At 31.9% G+C, this 22,609-nt stretch overlaps 2 protein-coding genes across 2 annotated transcripts in view; one reads left to right on the top strand and one right to left on the bottom strand.

Moving 5' to 3' along the window:
* The first annotated feature begins 1,191 nt into the window (after positions 1 to 1,191).
* LOC135955025 (peptidoglycan-recognition protein SD-like) lies at positions 1,192 to 7,176 on the top strand. The gene is made up of 2 exons (XM_065505299.1): positions 1,192 to 1,452; positions 6,761 to 7,176. The coding sequence occupies exons 1-2, from the start codon at positions 1,264 to 1,266 to the stop codon at positions 7,139 to 7,141; spliced, it is 570 nt and encodes a 189-aa protein (XP_065361371.1). The 5' UTR covers positions 1,192 to 1,263; the 3' UTR covers positions 7,142 to 7,176.
* A 6,145-nt stretch (positions 7,177 to 13,321) lies between these two features.
* The window catches only part of LOC135955537 (titin-like), an 80,278-nt gene continuing 70,990 nt past the window's right edge, over positions 13,322 to 22,609 (bottom strand). The window contains exons 8-9 of the mRNA XM_065505886.1: positions 17,201 to 22,557; positions 13,322 to 13,674 (exon numbers count right to left, since the gene is read on the bottom strand). Of these exons, the coding sequence (XP_065361958.1) occupies positions 17,264 to 22,557 (5,294 nt within the window). The 3' untranslated portion in view covers positions 13,322 to 13,674; positions 17,201 to 17,263. The remainder of the gene's footprint in view (positions 13,675 to 17,200; positions 22,558 to 22,609) is intronic.

The following is a 22,609-nucleotide window of genomic DNA, read 5'->3' as shown; positions in this document are numbered from 1 at the left end:
ACCAACTTACACAAATATACATTCACAACAATAACACATAATATACTTTTTTGGCTGAAGATTTTTATTTTTGACTTATTTTATTGCTACCTCAACTGCTACTTAGCTGCTACTTCAACTGCTACTTCAACTACTACTTAACTACTACTTCTTCTACTACCTCAACTGCTACTTCTATTAGTACTATATTTTAAAAGTAGCAGAATTAATAAAAAACTAATGACTGCTACATCAAAACTTTTTCTTTTTTTAAGGTAGCAATAGAAAATAAATTACTCTGCTACTTTTAAATTTTTCTTTTATTAGTACTACTACAACTACTGCTACCAAAATGTGAAGGTAGCAGTAGTAGTAGTAATTATTGACTCCGAGTTTTTATTAATTTTTTAACTAGACTACTTGTGTTTTTTCGTTGCTACTGCTACTTGTAGTCTAGTTTTTTAAACAATTTTTATTAAAAATCGATTAATTATTTTCGAATTTATTCACAATTAAGTGAATTCGCTCATTTCCACAAAATTTAATTTGTTTGTTTTATATACATACAATTTAATAGTTAATGTTCTACTTCCGATTGATTGAATGTTGAAAACATTTTCCCCATGCTATGTACAAATTTTTACGTATATATTGAGTTTTAATCGGCTCAGTAGTTTCGGAGTTATAATAACAAATTAAAGCAAAAAATATATTTTTTATGTGAAAATATCTAATTTTTGTGTTTTAAAAAACTCCCAATATATAACCGGATTAAAGGTTATATAAGTTTGAACATTTTTAAGTTTACTTCAATAATATCGGACTAACCGTTTTTGAGTTATCATAAATTATGTGGAGACACATTTGAAAAAATTCACAATTTTACAAAAAAAAATTTAAAAAAAATCTATCCATAGAATTGAAAAATTTTACCATTTTTGTACTTAGGTAACCATGATGCATCAAATCTATATAGTGGTTAGTAAAACCTTTTTTTGCTGTTGACCTGTGTAATCAATTGCAAAAAAAAAAATATTAATGAATTTTACAATCTCATCTATGAGTGAAACAAAAATTTGCCTAAGCAAAATAGTTTTGAGATACACTGTACATATCGTATCAGCATTTAAAATAAAACTTTACACAGAAATTTGTTATAAAGATTTCAATTATAATGATGAAGAGTTCATTAGAAACACAGTTTTGATACACAGAAGATCGCGTACAACAGTTTTTTTTCAACATTATAATTCATTATAAAATTATATTATAATTTCCATAAAAATGGCTGCAAACTTTGTCGTGGGAGTACTGGCATTATTGAGTTTAATGTCATTCGTTTTGGGAGACGTTAATATAGTAACACGAACAGAATGGAACGCCAAGGAACCAACGAACGCCTTAACACCTCTTGAGTTGCCAGTTAGTCGAGTAATAATTGCTCATACGGCAGGAAATGATTGCAGTACAAAAGTAAGTAGGCGCAGGTCTTAATATTAAGTATGTTTAAGATCAATCATATTGTATAGATTAGAGCAGCGACGTGCTGTGAGATTGTAGACTTAAGTTAATTTTTTTTTTAAAGAAACAGAAATAGAACCCACAACCATAGAGAACATAGAGCGGAAACTAGAAAAAAACTCAAACAAAAAAATTATTCAAAAAAATCACACATACGAGTGTTGTTCTTGTTTTCACATAGTTTTTTCTACTAATACATTCTCACCACTTAGGTTTTTGACAACTGAGTTAGGTCTTTGACAGGAGAGTTTCCGCTCTATGTCTATTCTCTATGCCCACAACACTCAGATTAATAGTTCAGCACACTATCGACTAGTCTGATAAACTAGTCGATCAGGGTACCAAGGACTAAGAAACGTTGTTATATTATTTTTTATTTTTCTTCAATACGCCGCAACTGGTCTTGAAGCAGTGTTCTTCGACGCTACCTCGTCCATTAGGTAACCTTTTCAGCACTCTATACCGTGCCGCAAATTTCCTGTATGTTGGAAGGTTGCTAATGTAACGCCAATTCCTAAAAAGGGCGAAAGTAAAGTGGTGGCTCTAGACATCTCCAAGGCGTTCGATAGGGTATGGCATGGTGCGCTTCTATCAAAACTCATTGCTTTTGGTGTCGGTAATAACTTTTTTCGATTTATATCGTGCTTTCTCAGAGGTCGTTCTATACCAGTTGTTGTAGATGGGATCTCATCAAACGAGTTTAAGATAAATTCAGTGGTACCGCAAGGCTCCGTTCTTTTTCCTACTCTATTTCTAAACTTCAAACCCTATCTATGCTTTTGCAGATGGCAGCAACATTTGCCATTGATATTCATTCAATTATAGATCAGGCCTGTCGGAGATTATGGCAATGAGACAAAACATGAATGATTCCCTTAATCGGGACCGTGTGACAATCTCTGAATGGGGTTGTGCGAACCGAGTCGGATTTAATGCACGCAATACTCAATGTTGTATGTTAATATACAAGCGCACGACAGATCATGCTGCTTCATCTGTTTTTATGGGTGTTGTAAATAGTAAAGAATCAGAAGCTCTTGATGTTCTAGGCATGAGTATTCAGTGCGATGTCCGATGGACAGAACAAATTTTTCAAGTGTCGAAAGAAGCATTCAAGTGCCTTGGTTTTCTAAAACGGTGTAGGAAATACTTCGTATTTTTTTGGCAATAATTCGGTATCTCGGGAACTATTGGAGATATTATTACGAAATTTCACTTCGTTGGAGCTGAGGTGTTTTCGAGTTGATTTACAGTTTTTCAGCTTCCTACGTGTAATAGGGGCTAGTACGTGGCCCCTCAAATTTGGATACCTCGGGTCTCAAATTTTTTAAAAAATCGCCAAAAATCCATTTATGATCCGAATGAGCTGAAATTTAAAATATAAATAGTCCTTGAGAAGATCTACTTACACGTGTAGGTTATCTCCATTAGCAGTGGTGTTAGGTTTTTTGAGTAAATTTAGTGATTTGACGTTTGACTATTTATTTTGTAAGTTCGCTAACATGCCAACGATTTGTCCAATTAAATTTTATTTTAGAAATTAAAATAAATATATAAAAAAGACAGGAAGTTTTTCTTGAAATTTATGATGTAAAACTAAAGATTTCTCATTTATACAAGATGGAGTCAGTCAATCAGCTGATTACTTTTTTTTCGCTTTTTGGTTCTAACAGATGTCAAAGCTTGTTTTTATATTTAAATATCTACATATTCTAAGCTTATTAACAAAATATTTATTTTTTACAGAAATAAGTAAAGCCCTCACTATTCAATTATCTACAGTATATTAATTTTTAATAGATATTTGTTTAATTTTTCATTTTTGTTTTTACATTTGTTAAGACCAATTGTAGTTTTTGTAGAACTGACTGACACCACCTTGTATAAATTCGCCTTGGAACTATTTTTCTGGTAGGTGTTGTCGAGTAAAATAAAAAATGTTTTTGCTTGAGGAATACATTAAGATTTCTCAAGGTAACTTAAATAGCATATATACCATTTGATAGGCCTTAGTTTCTTCTTTCTAAATCCGTTGAGAAACAGTTGATATTCAACTAAGCTACTGGCTTATAAGCAGGGGCAAATCATCGCATTCGTGAGCTATCGTATCGAAAAATAATTTCGATATCGAAGTTCTTGCTCTTAATCGCAAATAACAAAATTACAATGCATTTTACTCGATATCGAATGCGGTAATTCGGCCCAGAGCTTCGAATTAATTCAGTGTGAGCCTTAGCTTCTTTCAAAGGCTTTTATTTAAATAGAATTCTTTAATCGTTAAATTAATTCATAATGTAATTGAACTTGTAAAAAAATTCATAAAATTTGTGTTAATTCAAATCTAATTGAAGAAAAATGTAATCATTCAATGTTTAAAGCTATTTTGTAATGGATTTGAATTAAGGAACATTTTAATGATTCCATAAGGAGTTGACTCTCATAGGAATGAATTCAATACATTTGAAGGACAAATTAATTAATTTATAATGAATTCATTACCGGAATGGTTTAGAGATACAGTTTAATTTGATTTCGAAAATGGAATTAAGAATTAATTCTATCGAGTCTTTGCTTATACTTAGTTTTTGCTTATACCTGCAAGTTCTTTCGATTTTAATATTTTCTGGAACAAGGTCAAATTAAACAATAAACCAGCGTTTCCGAATTTATGAGATTTTGTAAATGACTTAGAGCTAGTTTCTGGGATAGAGATAATCTACATTCTTCGCTTAAACCTAAATTAAACTAAAAATTGTGTTTCTCACTTATTGTTTATATGCTATATAATCTAGGTTTAACTGAACATCATTGGTGAGTTAAACCTAAGTATAAAATGCCAAAGCACAAACAGATGGAAAATACAATAAACAATTCAGCACAGCAGCTCTTTGTTTTTATTTGCTTTATTAACATCAATATAATTTTTAATATACATTTTATATACTTTTATGTCGCTTTTTCTTTTAGAAAGTTAAAATTTACAAAAAAAGTTATGTAACGCGGTTGCTTTTTCTTATAAAATGTATAGTATTGCCATATTTATATGAAAAAATTTTAAGAATAAACATGTGATTTGACTGAAAAGTATGGCAATGCTAACAAAATTAATCCACTAGTGAGAAACACAATCATTGGTTAAATTCCGGCAAAATATGTTTCAGGATTAATATAACAGCGTGTTAAGCTGAGTTTAACTGACAAGTAAGAAACTAGCTCTTAACAGTTTTACAAAATTCATCAGTATTTTTAGCCAAATAAATATAAATAAAACTAAGACAAGAAATTCTTTGAGACAAAAACCCTTGAAGAATTTTTATTTATAAATAGTATTTCAAAAATAGTGTTTATGTGTATATTTTTAAAAAGTTAGTAACAAAAACTCTACTAAATAATATGAATGTACTTAAACAAATACTGTTAATTTATCTTTGTTAAATTCGATGTTTTTAGTGTTTTGTTGATGCTTTTTATTTAAAGAAATAAAATTTTTATAAAAAAAATTTAATTGAATGAATACAACATGATTTTAAGTCTTGACGATTTTACAACGATTTTTTTTTTAATTTTTGTGACAAATTTGACGATTTTTTCCATAATTTTGACGATTTTTCCAAAAAAAGCTTTGATTTATTTTTTTTAATTTTGCTTGATCTTTTTTTGACTAATAATACGAAATTTTAAGACTAATACTTTTGGTACATGATAATTAGACTGTTTATTACAAACTGTGTAAAAATCAGGTAGATCAGAAGAGATAAAAAAATTAATTAAGGCCCTTGAACCACTGTGGACCGGTGCTTCGAAGACTATTTTGGAGTTAATCGACCGCGTACTGGAGAGGACGAAGGTGCTTATCGGTGACAGTAGGGTATCCAGCTCTATTGACTCACTGGAACATTGTCGCAATGTGGGTTGTGTTTCACTATTATGCTGATACTACAATGGAATGTGCTTTCCAAAATTAGGGAATCCCGAAGTTTTTTTTTAGAGATACAAGTTTTTCGGCAAGATCTTGTCCATTCGTGGTCTATTGGTCAGTGGATCGCACAACACACTACAGATAAAATTCTTTTTTAGCGTACAGTCAGTATGTGGAATAAGCTTCCTGCAGAAGTCTTTCCTGTCACTTTCAATATGTGAAAATTCAAAGCAAATGTCAACAAACACTACTCCCTCGATCCTTCCTCCCATAACCTATTTTACTAGTTCCAAGGGGGTCATCCCCTAAGTGCTGATCCAAGAAAAAAAAAATAAAAAGATCTTTGTGATAATTTTGATTCAACTTTGCATCTACGACTTTTCCGATTGATGAATTATTGTTTGGTTTTTAATATGAATTCATTGTTTTAACCATTTTTCTAATTCACATTTGTAATTTTGAAAGCTGGCATATCACACGAATAGATCAATTATAATAAGGATCCCGCGGGGATCTGCCTTGGGGAACTACAGTTTCCATGGGTTGCGCAGGACTTAAAAAGTATTCTTCTTTAAGCTTAATTATTCGACTAGTTACTTAACTTTCCAATAGCTTATGTGTGTTTGCGGTTACATTTTGATTCAATATGTATATTAAAACATCATGCCATAATTTATCAAACGCTTGAGAAATGTCGATGAAGAGATCAGAACAATATATTTTTCCTCAAACGCTTTTCTGGCAACATTTACAAGTCCATGTTTTGTTCGAAAGTACTGTGTTCTTCTAAATCCAAATTGATGATTCGGAATACAATTGTTTTCAATTAACATCGGGTACAACTTGTATATGAGTATCTTCTCAAATAGCTTTGATATATTTGACAATAGGCTGATGGGTCTATATGATTCTACATTTGTGTGACCTTTTAACGGCTTAGGTATCATGATAACCAGTGAAACCTTCCATTCTAGAGGATAATATTTAAGGCGTAAGCCATAAGCATATAATTACTGATTTTGTCAATACCAGACGCTTTCTTGATGTTTAAATCAACCATAGCCTTTTCGATCTCTCGAATCTCAAGACGTATTCATTTGATGTGATCGGTGTAAATACTTGTTTCAAATTATTAATAAATAGATTCACCACATATATAATAGAGTAAGGCGGTCGACCGACTGATTATTATTTATCGTAACTATATACTGACAAAAATTATTTTAAGCAGCAGTTTACAGTTACGAAAAACGATAATCAGACATTGAGGCTTATATTGTTAATAAATCTATTTTATTTTGTATTTGATAATAATTACAAATAACTTTTTTCATTCAATAGGATTTATGCTCCCAGCAAGTACGCAACATTCAAAATTACCACATGACCAAATTTCATATCGATGATATTGCTTACAATTTTCTGATCGGAAATGATGGAAATGTGTATGAAGGACGAGGTTGGACTAATCAAGGTGCTTTAGTTAAGGGCTATAATGTCGGTTCATTTGGTATTGTTTTTATGGGAAATTTTATGAAGGAGTTACCCAGTGAAAAGGCTTTAGTAGCGGCCAAAGCATTAATGGAAAAATTGGTGAATTTGCAAAAACTTAAAGAGGATTACAAAATCTATGCCCATAGTCAACTTATGCCTACAATTAGCCCCGGAGATGCTCTCTTGGCTGAAATCAAAACATGGCCCAAATGGACAAATCAAATTTAAAATTAAATTACTTCCTTTTGTTAATATAAAAACATGGCAGAATCAACCAGGTACAATTATTAGAAAGTATGTTCTCAATTAAAATTGTCAAACAAAAGAAAATGAAAAATATCAAAATGGAATGTCTAAAAAAAAAATAAATTAAATTCCAGTTTTGTTGAAAAAAATCAATTTGAAAAGTTTATGTGTGAAAAAAAAATTAATTTTACGAAATAAAAATGTAAAAAATTAAAGTTTAACGCAAAAAATGTCTAAAAACTCGCACAAATCAAATGGGAACACAAAGTTATAACATCCATAGATTGACGTTGTAGGGGTAAATATTGACAACTCTCCCTAATAATTGTACCTGGTTGATTCTGCCATGATATAAAAATATAATAAAAAATATTGTATTTACATATATAATATTGCCAAGCTTGTGTATTTTGTAAAATATTTACTGTAATTTTATATGGCATTAAATTAAATTAAATATCTTAGGACATTTTTTTAGAACGTGTTCTAAAATAACAAGTTCTACAAAGTGTGTAATCAGATACATTTTTTGATCCATTAATGACATCCTTGAACAGTTATGTGGAACAATATTGTGATTCTAAAATAGAGTTTACAAAAACAAACCAAAAAATTGTAAAATGGCGATATCAGTTTTAACAATTGTTTTAAATCCTATCGGTTTGGATTTTGGACAGGTTTATTAAATGTTATGATATATGATAGAAACCAAAGAATAATAACAAGAAGTGAAACGCTGTCAAAAAAACCTAAGTCGGTTGTCATAAAAAACCTAACTCTATGCATGTATTGGTAACATTTTGTTTATATGTATTAGTTTTCAAACCACTTTCACCACACTCCTCGAACACACAGAGTTGTAAAAAAGCTACCTAAAAAATTATAACAAATTTTTATTACAATTAAATTTAAAAAATTCTAAAATTATTTAATGTATATTTGAACTGGAAAGATTATATAATTAGTTTTTCTGCTTTTTATTCCATAATTTATGCAAAAATTAAATCTATTTGAATTTTTTATTAATTTTCAATACCAAATTTTACAAGTGTGTTTTTTTCAGTTTTAATTTCAACACCCAAAAATTAAAAGTCAAAATAATTAAAAAACAAGTAAGAGTGGTATATTCGGCTATGCCGAATCTTATATACCCTTCACCTTTGTTGTGGATGCATTATTATTTTTTATAATTAGTATATAGGTATGTATGTTCATTGCCCACTTTCAGCGTACAGCATCCTAAATTTATCAAGAACACAAAACACAACAACAACGCCAAACGAAACAGAACACCAAAAGAAAAAACAAAAACAAAATACGCAAGGCAATGAAACCAACACACATCCAAACATACGTTTAATTGTATAAAAAACAACAACGCCAAAAGAAAAACAAAATACGCAAAGCATGCACATTCAAACATACGATTTGTTGATTTTTTGTCAAAAAAACCAACACACAACCAAACAAAAGTTTAGTTGTATAAAAAACAACAACAACGCCAAAAGAAACAAAACACAAAAAAAAAACAAAATACGCAAAGCTTGCACATCCAACCATAAGTTTTGTTGCTTTTTTGTCAAAGCATGCAATACATTGTGTTTTTTGATGAAATTTTCAGAGGTTGTCTCGGATTTTTGCTCATATCTCCGTTATTTATTGACGGATTTTGCTGATTTTAAATAGCAAAATTCTCGAAAGTATGTCTGACAGAATTGTTGAAGATTTGGATCCCGGAGATATCTGGGGCCTTCAGAAAATTGATTTCAACAGACAGACAGACAGACAGAAAGACAGACAGACAGAAAGACAGACAGACAGACAGACAGACAGACAGACAGACAGACAGACAGACAGACAGACAGACAGACAGACAGACAGACAGACAGACAGACAGACAGACAGACAGACAGACAGACAGACAGACAGACAGACAGACAGACAGACAGACAGACAGACAGACAGACAGACAGACAGACAGACAGACAGACGGACATGGCTTAATCGACTCCGCTATCTATAAGGATCAAGAATATATATACTTTATAGGGTCGGAAATGAAAAATGTAGAAATTACAAACGGAATGACAAACTTATATATACCCTTCTCACGAAGCTGAAGGGTATAATAATATTTTTCGTTTGTGCAAAATATACATGTTTCGGTTATTTTAATGGTTTATATGTGTGGAAAAAAATAAAAGAATATTATGTGTCTGTGAAAAAGTGTGTTAGAATTGCAATTTTATTGCAATTTTCAAGAAAAAGTTTTGAAGTCAAATCTCTCTCTCAAGCAGTGATGTTAACCGTACGGTAATTACCGTATTGTACGGTAATTTAGACCTCCGTACGGTAGGCAGGTAATTTCTACATTTGTACGGTAATTTTAAAAAGTTTAAATTTTTAAGAATTATATCCCAAAAGTTATATTGCCATAATGAGTCTACATATGATATACATATTTCTCATTAAAATAATCAGACAGTTTTGAAGATGATGATAACCAACTACCGCTAGACAAAATATATCTAGGCGGTAAAGTAATCGCAAGTCTTTCAAGTATGGATATTTCAACATACAAATTAGTATTAAAAACTGATTGCAAACATTTTTTTGAATCAAATCAAATGCAATAATTAAAAATATTGACGTAATAAATCCCCAATTGTTCGATACCAACTAGTTTAGTTTTCCCAGAATGGATGAATTTAATCTAATTGATAAGGCAAATAAAAGATGTTGACGGCAGAATGCCATTTTTCAAACTTGGTCCTATATTCAAAACCCTCTATCTTTGATATTCACGAAAATTACTATTTGATGGAAAAATGTTCAGTAAAAAAGCCCTCATCTATGGTGTGAATTTCTTACAAACATATTGTTTTTGCTGTTTTACTGCATTTTTGTTATTTCTCTATGTTATGCAAAAAATAATTAATTTTCAAATATTTTTTTGGAATAATTTCTTCTTGCAATTCATGTTTTCTTACTAATTTTTGAATGCTGAACATGAATTTTACATTTTTCAATTATTTAATGTTATGTTGTGTTATTAGCCATTATCTTAAATAAATCACGTTAACAATTGAGAGATGGCATAAATGAAATCAAAATAATTTAATTCTATTAAAATACAAAATCCTCTATCTTATCATTTTTATACATATACATTGAATATTTTGAGAAAAGTCTCCAATAATGCAAAATTTTAAAAACCTATTATATGTGAGATTCAGTAGTTGCTTTAAAATAATAATTGTAGCATACCGAATTTTAATAACTCAAGTAATACGCGAAAAAAACAGTTTTTTGGCTTTCCTGAAAAGTTGTGTTTTTTAAGATAGAGAGTTTTGAATATATGCCCTCTTATTGAAATAAACCTGTTTCAATAAGAAAATATTATTATTTTTGAATAAAACTTTGGATACGGTAATTTACCTAAAAAACGGTAATTTATTTAGGGCTGTACGGTAATCGAAATTAAAAAGTTAACATCACTGCTCTCAAGTGTGTTGAATTCACATACTACTTGTATGTGAGAATAGAGAGAAGTTGTTGTTGTAGAAAAATTGAGAGGCTTCCCTTCTTGTTATTCTTTGATAGAAACAAAACCATTTTATAAAATACAAAAATGTCAAATTCTGCTACTTTTGATTATTCGATACTGATCGATAATTTTCATTTGGATACTCAATAACACTCGATATTTATAAAGGTATTTTCAGACTACAATACATACTGAGTATTAATACTTGTCAAAAACTCATGTATCATAATACAATTTTATAGACTAAACCAGTGATGTTCAAAAATAAAAATGAAGATGTATTGGTGAGAGAGCTACCCAGCAAACATAATGTCAAACACTTAAAATAATAACAAAATGAAGAAAGTTTAGATTTAGAATTTTTGTCAAATAAACCAATTTATTAAATGAATGTAATTTAAATTTTAAGGAAATGAAAAAATATACATTGTAAGTCCGAAATTCTCTTAAATTTTGTATTTATTTTTGACTTTGTTTTATTGTGTTCAATTGTAATTGAAACGCGTGTGTTTGCTATACTTCAAACAATTTAACAGTATTTAACAGTTGTTTTTTTGGTATTTGTTCATTTCATTCAAGGCTGGCTAAACCTTTCTAATATTAATATTTTATTCCATTGTCATTGTTTACATCCAATAGGACCTCGTCGTAGTTTTCCAAAACGTGTTCAACATTTCTTAACTGCTTTTCAATCCCAATGAGGCAGTAGCTTCCAGGGGAGACGTTTCTAACTGAAACCTATGTTCTTTTGCCTCTATAGAGGCCTTCTTCCTTTTACTTCTATTTTTATATAATATTCTCTGTTTTTATTAAAAAGTCATTTTATACCCTACACCACCATAGTGGGGAGTGTATATTGGGTTAGTGCTGATGTTTGTAACGTTTCAAAATATTGTCCCAACACCCACCTTAAAGTAACCCAAGGTGCTCAGGATCACTTTCTGAGTCGATTAAGCGATGCCCGTCCGTCTATCCGTCCATGTAAACCTTGTAATCATACTACAGGTCGCAATTTCAAAGATAATTCTTGTAAGTTCATTCTTTAGGTTTTATGCAGAATTCATTAAGAATATTTTCCCTAATAACGTAAAAACACACTGGATTGATTTATCGTATTTTTTTTCGAAAATGCTCATAGCTGGATTTAGCCAAAAATGTTACTTAAACCACTTTATTTCCAGGTTAGCCAATTGAATTTAAAAAATAGTTTCTGGGTATCTTCGTGTATTTAACAAATGTCCCGTGGTAATTTTTTAACCGATGTTAAATTTTAAAATAAGTAGTATGTATATCTGCTAAAAAATAATGGATCTTAAGGATCAATCGATCAGAAAGTGATTAAAAATTGTATGTCGGTTCATCTGCTGGCTGGTTGTCTATGAAAACCTCTTGGTAATTAGGTATCCCTCGAACTAGGGCATTAATGATTTTAAATTTCTTGTGCATAATTACTCAACGAATTCGAAAATCGTAACTGATATGATTAGGTAACGATAAAGATAATTTGGACTATATCGGCAACGGTCGTAATTTCGGTATTTCTAAAATGTATTTATTAAAAAATTAGAAATAAACTGATATAGGTGATATTATATAGCATTCTAAATTCTGATGATTTCATAAACTCTATTATTGAAATTGTATTTTCATAATTTAAAATTATTTATAGAATATCGGTAAAGCTATCTACGATTATATCGGTTAAGGCAATTGCAGTTATTTCGGCAATCTTGAAACAAATTTTGAAACAAGATTTATAAATACATTTTGAACCTTTCGTATCCTCACCAGACTACTGTATATTTCCATTAAATAAAATCAATATTTAGATCATTTTGTTTTTAGTATATTTTTATTTAAGCATTTATTTGGTTAATTTAATATATGCGTGGCTAGCATTACATTTAATTAATTTGTATCATCATTAATATGTATTTGTTGTATGTTATTATTTATTTAATCAATTGCTGAATATAATTAATACATCTAATAAAAATGGAATATTTTATAAATCGATCTTACTATTTTGTTAATTTCTTTATGAATCAATTATTTATATGTATTTAAATTGAGTGTGTGTGCTTTAAAGAATTTCTGTTTAAGATCAGATCAAAATTGAATATAAATATTCGCTTAAAATATGCATATCACTTATAAAATACTAAGAAATAATCAATAAATAAATAAATAATAATGTCGTCTTTCGATCATTTTTAGCAAAGCCTAACTGAAAAATTAAATTATGGTTGATTTCGTAAAAAAATTTTACATTGCATTTTGTTAAAAACACTTACAGTTATTTAATATTATAATTTCTTAATCTTTTTATTAGTTTTTATTTAGTTTTTTTTTTATATTGTTTTATTTTTGTTTTCTGTATTTTAATGAATACTTTAGCATTCGTTTATTTTAAATTAAATTCTTTTGAAAAAAATTCTACATTTATGTAACTTTAAATAAATTAATTAAACAATTAAAGCAAATCAAGTTGATCTAGAAAAATTCATCAATCATTCATTTTTTCCTTTTTTTTTTTTTTTTTTAAAAAAAGCCAATTATGTATAGAAAATTATATTAAATAAACAATTACGTTTTACATCATAAATAAAAATAATTCTACAATATTTTTTTTAATATTAAATATTTAAATGTATGTGTGTGTGTGTGATTGTGTATGTGTAAGAATTAATATTTAATTAATTTGTTTTATTATTATAAATTGTATGACTTATAGCGTAAGAGTGAGTGAGTATCTTGTCGAGTACAGCAACACTTTGAAATGTTTGTAGAATGTGTTACAATTAGTTAATACATGGTTAACTAATTAATTAATTAATTGATTAATATATTCGTTATAAAAAAATGTTCCATTTTCAGCAACATCAATGTATAGCAGACGATCCCAATAAGCCTTAGATTCTATTTAATATCCAACTTAATATGTAGAGACCTTCTTAATTTTTGAATTCTGTAATAAGAATAAATAGAAATGAAAAGGAAAGGGGTTAATTAATAAAATTATTTAATTCAATAATGACATATGTTTAGCTTAGTGTCAAGTTTTAATGAAAATTGAGATTTTAATACAAAACTGTTTAGCGTAAAAATGTTTACATTTATTTCGTGTTTTCTCGTTGTTATACTCGCTGTAATGCAAAAGTCCTAAGTTCATTTTTAGGTATGCAAACGGTCTAAGTGATTATTGGGTTATTCATTAAATTTCAACCAAAAAAAAACGTAAATCATGAATTTTTTAAAGGAAATATTGTCTCATTTTGAAATTTATTATCATCAAAAACTTTGCTCCGTTATTTTTTTCAAAATTTTTTAAACAATTTTTTTTCCAAATTGTGTTTTTTAAAATTTTTCTAATTTTTTTTTAATTTTTAAAAGAATGTTTGACAAAAAATTTTTTTTTGTTGGTGTTTTGTTCGTACGCTTTTGATGTCCAAAGAATATAGAAAAAAAACTTTTCCTAGCAATTTTGTTGGCGATTCGATAGCAAAAGATGGATTTCATCGACTTTAAGTTTTCATAATGACAGTTATAAACATGTGGTCACGAACGTAAGCAAAATAGACGTCAACTTTAGCTGACAGTTGTGAAATGAAAATATCTACGAAAAGGAACGGAATATTTAAAAGCGATTAATTTATTTTAAAAGTGTACTAATGTAGGGCTCTATCCGGTATTTGCACAATAAAATATATCTATTGGTTTTTGTTTAATTGGGTTAAGTACCGGTCGCGAACGTACGATTTTTCCATACGTTTTTCTATTATTATCACCATGCATTTTCTCATAAATATCTTCAAGTTTCCTTAACAAACAAGTAAGAAAGTATGGTCAAGTAAGACCATATAATACTTCATATTAAGTAACATTTTTCTTTTAAAAATTCAATAATTTATATTCGTGAGTAATTTTCGCAGTGGGCCTTATATTGGGAGCCAATTATTGACCGATCACCATGGAATTAGGTCGTGTGATTTATGTCTTTATGAAAGTTATTTACATAGAATAAACGCATATAACGGAAGGAGAGAGTAAAATATTACTCTGTTTTCACACATACGGGTGATACAAAAACAAAATACATGCAATACATTCTCATTAATTAGGTTTCTGACAACAGACTTAGGTTTTTGGCTCTCAGTTACCTATCTAGTTGTTGTCTATGGTTATTTATGTTGAATTTTATTTTGTTTTTGAGTTCTCATAAAAATTTAAAAAGAAATCTAGCCATAGAATTAAAAAATTTTACCATTTTTGTACTTAAGTAACCATGATCATCAAATCTATATAGTGTTTAGTGAAGCCTTTTTTTCTGTTGACCTGTGTAATAGTACAAACTCAAAGTTTTGTAGGTTATTGCCAAAGCAAAATGCCAAAGTAAATCAACACAAAAACTTTAATAAAAAACATTTCACCGTAAGTATACATAGATTTAAAATAACTTATTAATAATAAGTATATTTCATCCCTGTAGTCAAACAAAGGATACCAAAAGGGGCCCATATACAAATACTGCACATGCAATAAGCATGTGTTGGTAAATTTGAAATTTTTGTTTATGTATGCAACACACAGACAATGCAGTTTGAAAAATCAAAATAGTTTTATTTTTGAAATGAATTCATACTGCTGACAGTTGTTCAAATGAACAATAATATGATTTTTCTGAAATATTTTGTTTTAAATTTGACGTTTTAGTTATTGAAGAAAATAAAATAAAAGAAATATAAAATATTTTTTGAAAAAAATAAAAAAATTTCAATGATGATTGATAAGTGTATAGTAAAATATCAATCACACACGTATACGAAGGGTTATGTGTCTATGGGTCCCTTAATGGAACTGGATTATAAAATATAGAGACTCGTCATTTTATAAATGTAAATCGAGGGACACACCAAATTCATTGAAACGTTCTTCAAAATACTTAATGCTTAACGGTCCAAAATTAAAATAATTATCACGTGAATGCTATGGAAAATGTATTAATTCAACAGATTTTCCAAATTAACAGTTAAAATGCTTCAATTGTATTACGATACCAACAATTGTTAAATTGAATTATGTAATAAATTTGAGTCAAAAATAAAGTAATCAAGTTTCAATAGCAAATATGGTGGTTACAACCCAAATGTTGATTGTATTAAAATATTTTCTCCTAAAAGTATGCTTCTACTTAGTAAAAGTAACCAATAATTTACAATATTTGGTGTGCATAACCGAACAAAATATTATTGAATGTTGCAAGGCACAAATTGTAGTTCCTTATATTTTAATAATACTGTTTAAATAAACTATAGTTTCGTATTCGGTTTTAATCAAAACCGAAACCGACAATTATTATTCGGCTTTTACTTTTAATCTATTTTCAGTAGAAAAATAAAAATTTAGAAAAAAAACCAAACTTTTTCATCCAAAGATTCATCCAAGTATTTCCTGACAATTAAAATTCAAATCCCTGTGTGAATTAATAATAATTCAGGATAACATGCCCCTAGTTTCAAGTTTATTGGTTCATTATAATGTGGATTGTAGCTCATTCGAAACGTATTATTAGAATTAAAAAAGTACCATAAAACCCCACATTTTGTATTCCCAATCAGCATCATGAATGCCTAATTTCATATTTCTGGGTCAATTATTATTGAAAATGCAAAAGAAATGTACCACCAAAGTCATCTTTTACGAATTCTAACTCATTCAGAATCATGTTTTTATGTCTAAGTTTTAGGTTTATTATTATAAAATATCCCAAAAGTACTATTACAATAAAGAAATAGTACTATTGCCAACTATTATGTAGGTACATGAGTAAAATAATTTAATATAAAAAAGTACAATTAGAAGATAAAGTACAAATTTTCCATTAAAGTAATTTCCTGATTATAGGTACACTATTATAGAAAATCCAAAAAGTACCATTTTGAAAAAGGAAAAAGTACTCCTTAGTTTGGTTTAGTTCTCCTTTTTTGGTATCAAAATACCATTGATCCCCCTATTCTTGATTATTTCTTTACTGAGAAGCATATTAGCCAACTTTAATGTATATAAACTAACTAATTTAATAAATTAAAAGAGTACCATGAAAAGAAAAAGTACCAATTTTCATTTATCCTCTTGAACACCCGTCAAGTTTGAATTTTAAATTTGTTAGCTTTTCCTATATTATCAACTGATTTTGTTTCTATAACACTTGATATTTAATAAATTATCACAAAACCGACCGAAACCGATCATCGGTTTTCAATTTTTTAAACCCGAAGCTGTGGTTTTGAAATTCTTCTGTTTTTTTGAAACTCTAAAATAAACTGTCTTAAACTGTTTAAATAAATGAAATATTGAGCTCTATTATCATAAATTAAACTTTCTTTTTCGAAAAAGAAAATGTATTTTTAAAATAATTTTTATTTTTATTTTTGCAGTTTTGTGAAATTGTAAAATATTTAAATGCAACTAAACTAATTTAAAGTCCATCTTACCTAATATTGTTTTATCAAAGTATCAAAAAACTTAAACAAATCATTTTCTTTTGAAATAATCATCTAATGTGGAGGATGGTCTTCTTTGTTGAGAACATCCTTCGTGTTTATATCGGTGCCTTCTTTCACGGTTTCTTCTTCGTGAGACCAATAACTTGATGACATCGTTAAGCCAGACATGCTCATGGCGGAATCTTCCATAAGGGTACTGGAGGCACAGCTTGTGATACTGCCAGACATTTGCGAATTGCCAGCACTGGTTTGGTATGTGGCCGTTGTTCCCGCCGAACTGGTGGTGTTTTGATCAAGCACACTTATTTGATTAAGGGATTCAGCGGAATAATCTTTGGTCATCGTCTCTGGTATCGAGGCATCGAGGGACGTACTGCTGGCGCCACCACCAGAAAGTGTGCTCTTTGTGATAATCCTTTTCGTTACGGTTGTGTGTTCACATCCGTCGGCATCCGTGCTTGTGGTCGTAGTAGTTGTCGTTGTTGTAAGACCATCTCCTAACGTTACTCCGAATTTGGACATGACATCGTCCATGTGTTCCATTTCAATCGATTCAATGCTTTCTTCACGTGTGGGGTGACGCTTGTCAACTTCTAAAGAGTCTATGTCTGATTTTGTGGTGCCATCTTTTGATATGTCAAAGCTGTCATCCACACTGCTTGTAACCATGTCAATACTACGATTCATTTCAAGACTATCTACACTTCCTCTGTCTGAATCAGCCTTTGTTTTCGATATTTCGGTTATTTGAACGGAGCTCTGAGCTCGTTCACATTCTTGCAACTTTTGTTTGAGTAAGGTTTCGATATCGGGAGGTTGTTGACCGGACTGTAAAACTTCCGTATGCGTTACTGTTCTCGTGACTCTAGTGACAACCACTTTGGAAGGGTCTACGATTTGCTCTCGGTCACTTCCATTCGATTTGTTCGATTCATCCGAACGAGATAGCATAGCCGCCTCCTCTTTGGCTTTGATCTCAATAAGATGAGCTTCGATGCAAGCGTTTTCAAGGCCCTCAAACTCTTTGAGACTAGATACCGATATATCATCACCTTGAGTTGGTCCACTAGCGCTATTGCGCAATATGTACCGCCGCTGAAAACTGCCATTGCTTGAATCGGTTGATCCTTGATGGGTGCGATTGCGATTTTCTAATGAAATCGCTTGTTCCAGAGATTCAAACTCCTGCAAACTGCTCATTGAGATATCGTCATGTTCTCCGCGTGCTGCATAGTAACGTCGGGCTGCCATGACATCGTATTCGGGTGTGCTTGAGAATGAGTCCTTAAAACTGCTAATACGACTACTACCGACTTCGAACTCTCCATCTTCTTCTTTTATGTCTTCCAGGACACCACCAGTTAGGTCGTATGGATAGCGCAGTTGGTTGTCAGTTAACTGCATTTCGACCCACCGTTTGTTGTTCGCCGCCATATCAGCGCTAGAATCGCTTTCGTCTTGTGCCTCACTACCAGCTCCTCCACTGCTACCGGTTGGGGGACTTTCTTCAAATTCAAAATTTAAGTCATCGCGGAATATTTGCGACCCTAACTTGGGATCAGCGGGTGCAGATTTTATAATAATTTTTTCTACTTCTTCGTCATGTTTTGATTCATATTTGGTGGGGGCTATACGTATACTTTTGCCTCCCAGGTCATCTTCATTGGCCTCCTTGGCCACCTCTTCAATTATTACAAATTCATCGGAAATATCTGGTTGGTCAACCATTTCAAATGAATCTGGAGAGTCAGGTGCTTTATTGTAGTCATAGTCGGAATCGCCGATTTCCGCCTTTTGTAGTTCAGCCAATTTTTGCTTGTACTGTTCTTGAACTAGTTTTTGGAAGTTTTCTTCCTTTATATCAATAACCATCTCTTTTTCTTCATGTAGAGGTCGATCGTCTGTGGCTTTGTGTAATTCTTCTTCCGTTTTCACTTTGTACAGAGTTTTTTCTTCGAAAGTATCTAATAAAATTGGTGATTTAGGTTGAGTGTCTTCGGTAACGGTGATGTCTGGAATATTTGCATAATTAAGCATATTTTGGGATGGTCGTCGCTCTTCCAGCAGACATTCCTTGGCTTCCAATTCTTCAGTGAGACTATCTTCAACAATTACTTCGGCCACAAGTTGTGATGGCGTAAATGGACGCTTTTCGGTTTCAAAACTGTGATCCATTTCAGCAGCGGCTTGCTTTTTCTTCTTACTTTTACGATCGGAAGGTGATCGGAATTGACGTGCATATTCCGTTTCGTAAGGATCTGTATCTGATTCACTCTCCGATTCTTTTCCTTCACCTGGTGGAGCTGGTGCGTCTTTGTCTGGAATGGATTTGACATCGTCTCCTGACACAGATGTGCTTTCGGAGCGCTTATGCCCACGTTTGGTAGGCGTTTCACCTGGTGGTGTTGTGGCAGTAGAATCTTGGGGAGACAAATCTCCACTTCCTCCATCCATATCCATTACGAATGTAGTTTCTTCAGGTAATGAAGATGCGGCGAATCCGTCAATACCTGCTAATGAAGAGGCACCAACTGATCCCACAATATCTTCAAAGTTGTCCACCACAGTGTCTATATTTGAAGTACTTGACATGCTAACAGAGAGGATGCTTCCTTCGTCTAAGCTAGATCCATATTTGGAATCATCAATTGAACGTCTAACATCTTCATGATATAATAGAATATCCTCTGAGTCTTTGAAATCATCAGCTTTTGTCTCTTCCATAGGATATGTTAATCCCCAAGTTTTTTCGACTTCTTTTGGTTTCGCATATTCTTCAATTTGCACACTTTGAATGGTCTTATCCTGCTCTTGGACTTCTTCCTCGGGTTTACGTGCAATGTCATCAGATTTTGGTTTAAAAATCATTTCTTGAGATCGTTTCATTTGTGACTGTTGCTGAATTTTACTTTCACTCATAGTATAATCTGTTGTTTCTATATCCAGACTATCATCGCTGTCTTCTTCATCAGCCAAGTCTCGTAAACGTTGAAGCTCTTCAGCTTCTTCGGTGGACGAAGCTACTAGAGTTTCTGACAATTCTGAAACATCTATGCTGCCCAAATTGGCCGAAGTCTCAGACTGTGAGTCAAGACTGCGCATGCTTTCATGGGAACTTATGGTTTTCCCTGAACTACTATCGAATGTACTAACAGCACTTACGAACTCCGTAGTTTCTCTATAAACCGATGATGCATCCGCAGCTGTCTGATATTCAGATGAATTTGCCTGGGTCATTAAGTTTTCAATGTCGGATGACAGCGGACGACTTTCACTTTTCTCAAAGCTTTTATAATAGCTTTCACTGGAACTTGATTGGTCGATTTCTGGAACTGACCAGCGATTCTGAGCGCTATCTGCACTGTCAGTTTTAATACGATGTACCACATCCTCGAAAGGCTTCATTGTAAGTTCAGATGTTATTTCTCCAAAGGCGTCGACACCTGCAGTAGTCGATGTCATAATTTGTTCGTTTTCTTCTTTAGCTTCGGTAACAATATCGGCTTTTACTAATTTTTCCTGATAATAATCTTCCATTGAGCTGAAATCTTCAGCCGTTTCACTAGAAATGAAACCAAGAGAGGCTCGTTCTTCCTTAACTACATTATCATCCGAAGAAGTATGAGAATCTTGAGATCCCGCAGTACCGGTGGATATAAAACCAAGAGAAGTTTCCATTTTCTTCTCGTCAAATACACTTTGAGCATAGTGAAGCATGGCTGCTTCTCTATTTAAACTGTCGATAACTGTACCAGCCATGATCTCTTCCTTTTCTATCTCTTGACTGTGTTTGTCCTGTATATTTTCTGGAACACCAATAAATGAGGATATATCTTCACTTTCCATGAGCTCTATATTTTCTTCAATAATTTTTTCGGCTTTAATGTCCGTATCTGAGATCTTTTCACCCTCTCCACCACCACTAGCAATTGTCTGAGAAAATGAGCGGAACTCAAATTCAGAGGGTGACTCTTTGATGGATTTTCCATCCTTTAAAACAGATTTAAGTTCATTTTTGGCAGCATCTAGAGACTCTTGAACTTCCTCGAGTGTTTTTGTCACCATTTCTTCAGTTAAGGCCTCTTTTGTCCAACCACTAAGGGTGGGCTGTTGTGGGGAATGGACTATTTTCCCCTTTCCCGTTGGAGGAATTTCTTTTTCTGTATTTTCCCATTCACTTTTCTCCAACGGCAAATCCAAATCTATTGGTCGTTCGACTTCAATATCAATGGATTCAGAGATTTCACGTATCGAATCGTCTTCACCCGTTGAGTGAATAACTTCCATAGGTGCGGAACTTGTAGATGTAGTCGATGTTACGGTAGTTGTAGTAAAACTTTGTTCAGTACTAGTTTTCCGTAAAGTTGGCTCTTCGGCAGCAGCTGCGGCTGGTGTTGATGTCGTCATTGCTTTAACAACTGTTGTCGATTCAATCGCTTCCTTAGTCAGAGCATCCTCTTCCAATAAATCATTTCGGGTCTCTGAGCTCTGTCGACGAATCCGTGTGCCTGCTTCTGGTTCCGTAGGTTTTATTGTGACATATTCCTTAAAGACGTCGTTTTCTTCGTCAGAGTCTACAGAGAACTCTTTCATCAGAGATATGTCCGTTGCTTCGATGGGTTCCACACTCATCACTCCGGTCAGTGGCTCATCCGTTGCACCATCACTGGCACTGAGCTTTGTGGGGGTTGTTTTAATAATGATATTGCGACTAGATTCTCCAATATAGAAACTAGTTTTGCGCTCAGTTTCAACATTTCCATCATCAATTGATAGTTCACTAGGTGGATCTATAGATTCTGTTGCAGGATCTTCAGATGTAGTCGTAGTGGCCGTAGTTGTTGTTGTAAGGGGATAATCGAGATGTTGAGATTTCATAGAAACCGATACAGAAATCGATGGATCATCGGTACGTGATGTTTCTTCGGTATAATCGAAGCTACGTAAACTAACACTATCGGACTGAGAGGGCTGGTGTTGCTGCTGTTGTTGCTGTTGATGAACTTGTTGTTCGTTTAAAGAATCAAGATTTTTAAACGAATCTGATGTTTTCATTTGGTTACGTGGTTTCGGCACAGGAACTACGGAGATATCCAAATCATCTGACAAATCAAATGACACTTCCTGTTCCTCTACTTCGTACGGCAGTTGAGACGACATTTTTTCCGCTATATCGTCTTCATCATCTTCAGTGGGCGTAGAAATTCTTACCGATCGTGGCTTGGGTTTCGGCACATCACCAATTGTTGCTCTCGATTCAGCATCAGCAGTGTCTTGGCTTAGCGTAGACGATGTCGTTGTTATTGCAGACGGTGGGACGGGTGTAATGTCTGTGGATTTTGTTTCTACAAAAAAGTAATGATTGTGAGAACAGAAAAAAGAAGCATCTTAAAAAGT

Source organism: Calliphora vicina, chromosome 3, assembly GCF_958450345.1.
Source record: "Calliphora vicina chromosome 3, idCalVici1.1, whole genome shotgun sequence".
Taxonomy (NCBI): Eukaryota; Metazoa; Arthropoda; class Insecta; order Diptera; family Calliphoridae; genus Calliphora; species Calliphora vicina.
Note: the sequence above shows the minus strand (reverse complement) of the source record. Positions and strands in the feature narration are given on the sequence as shown.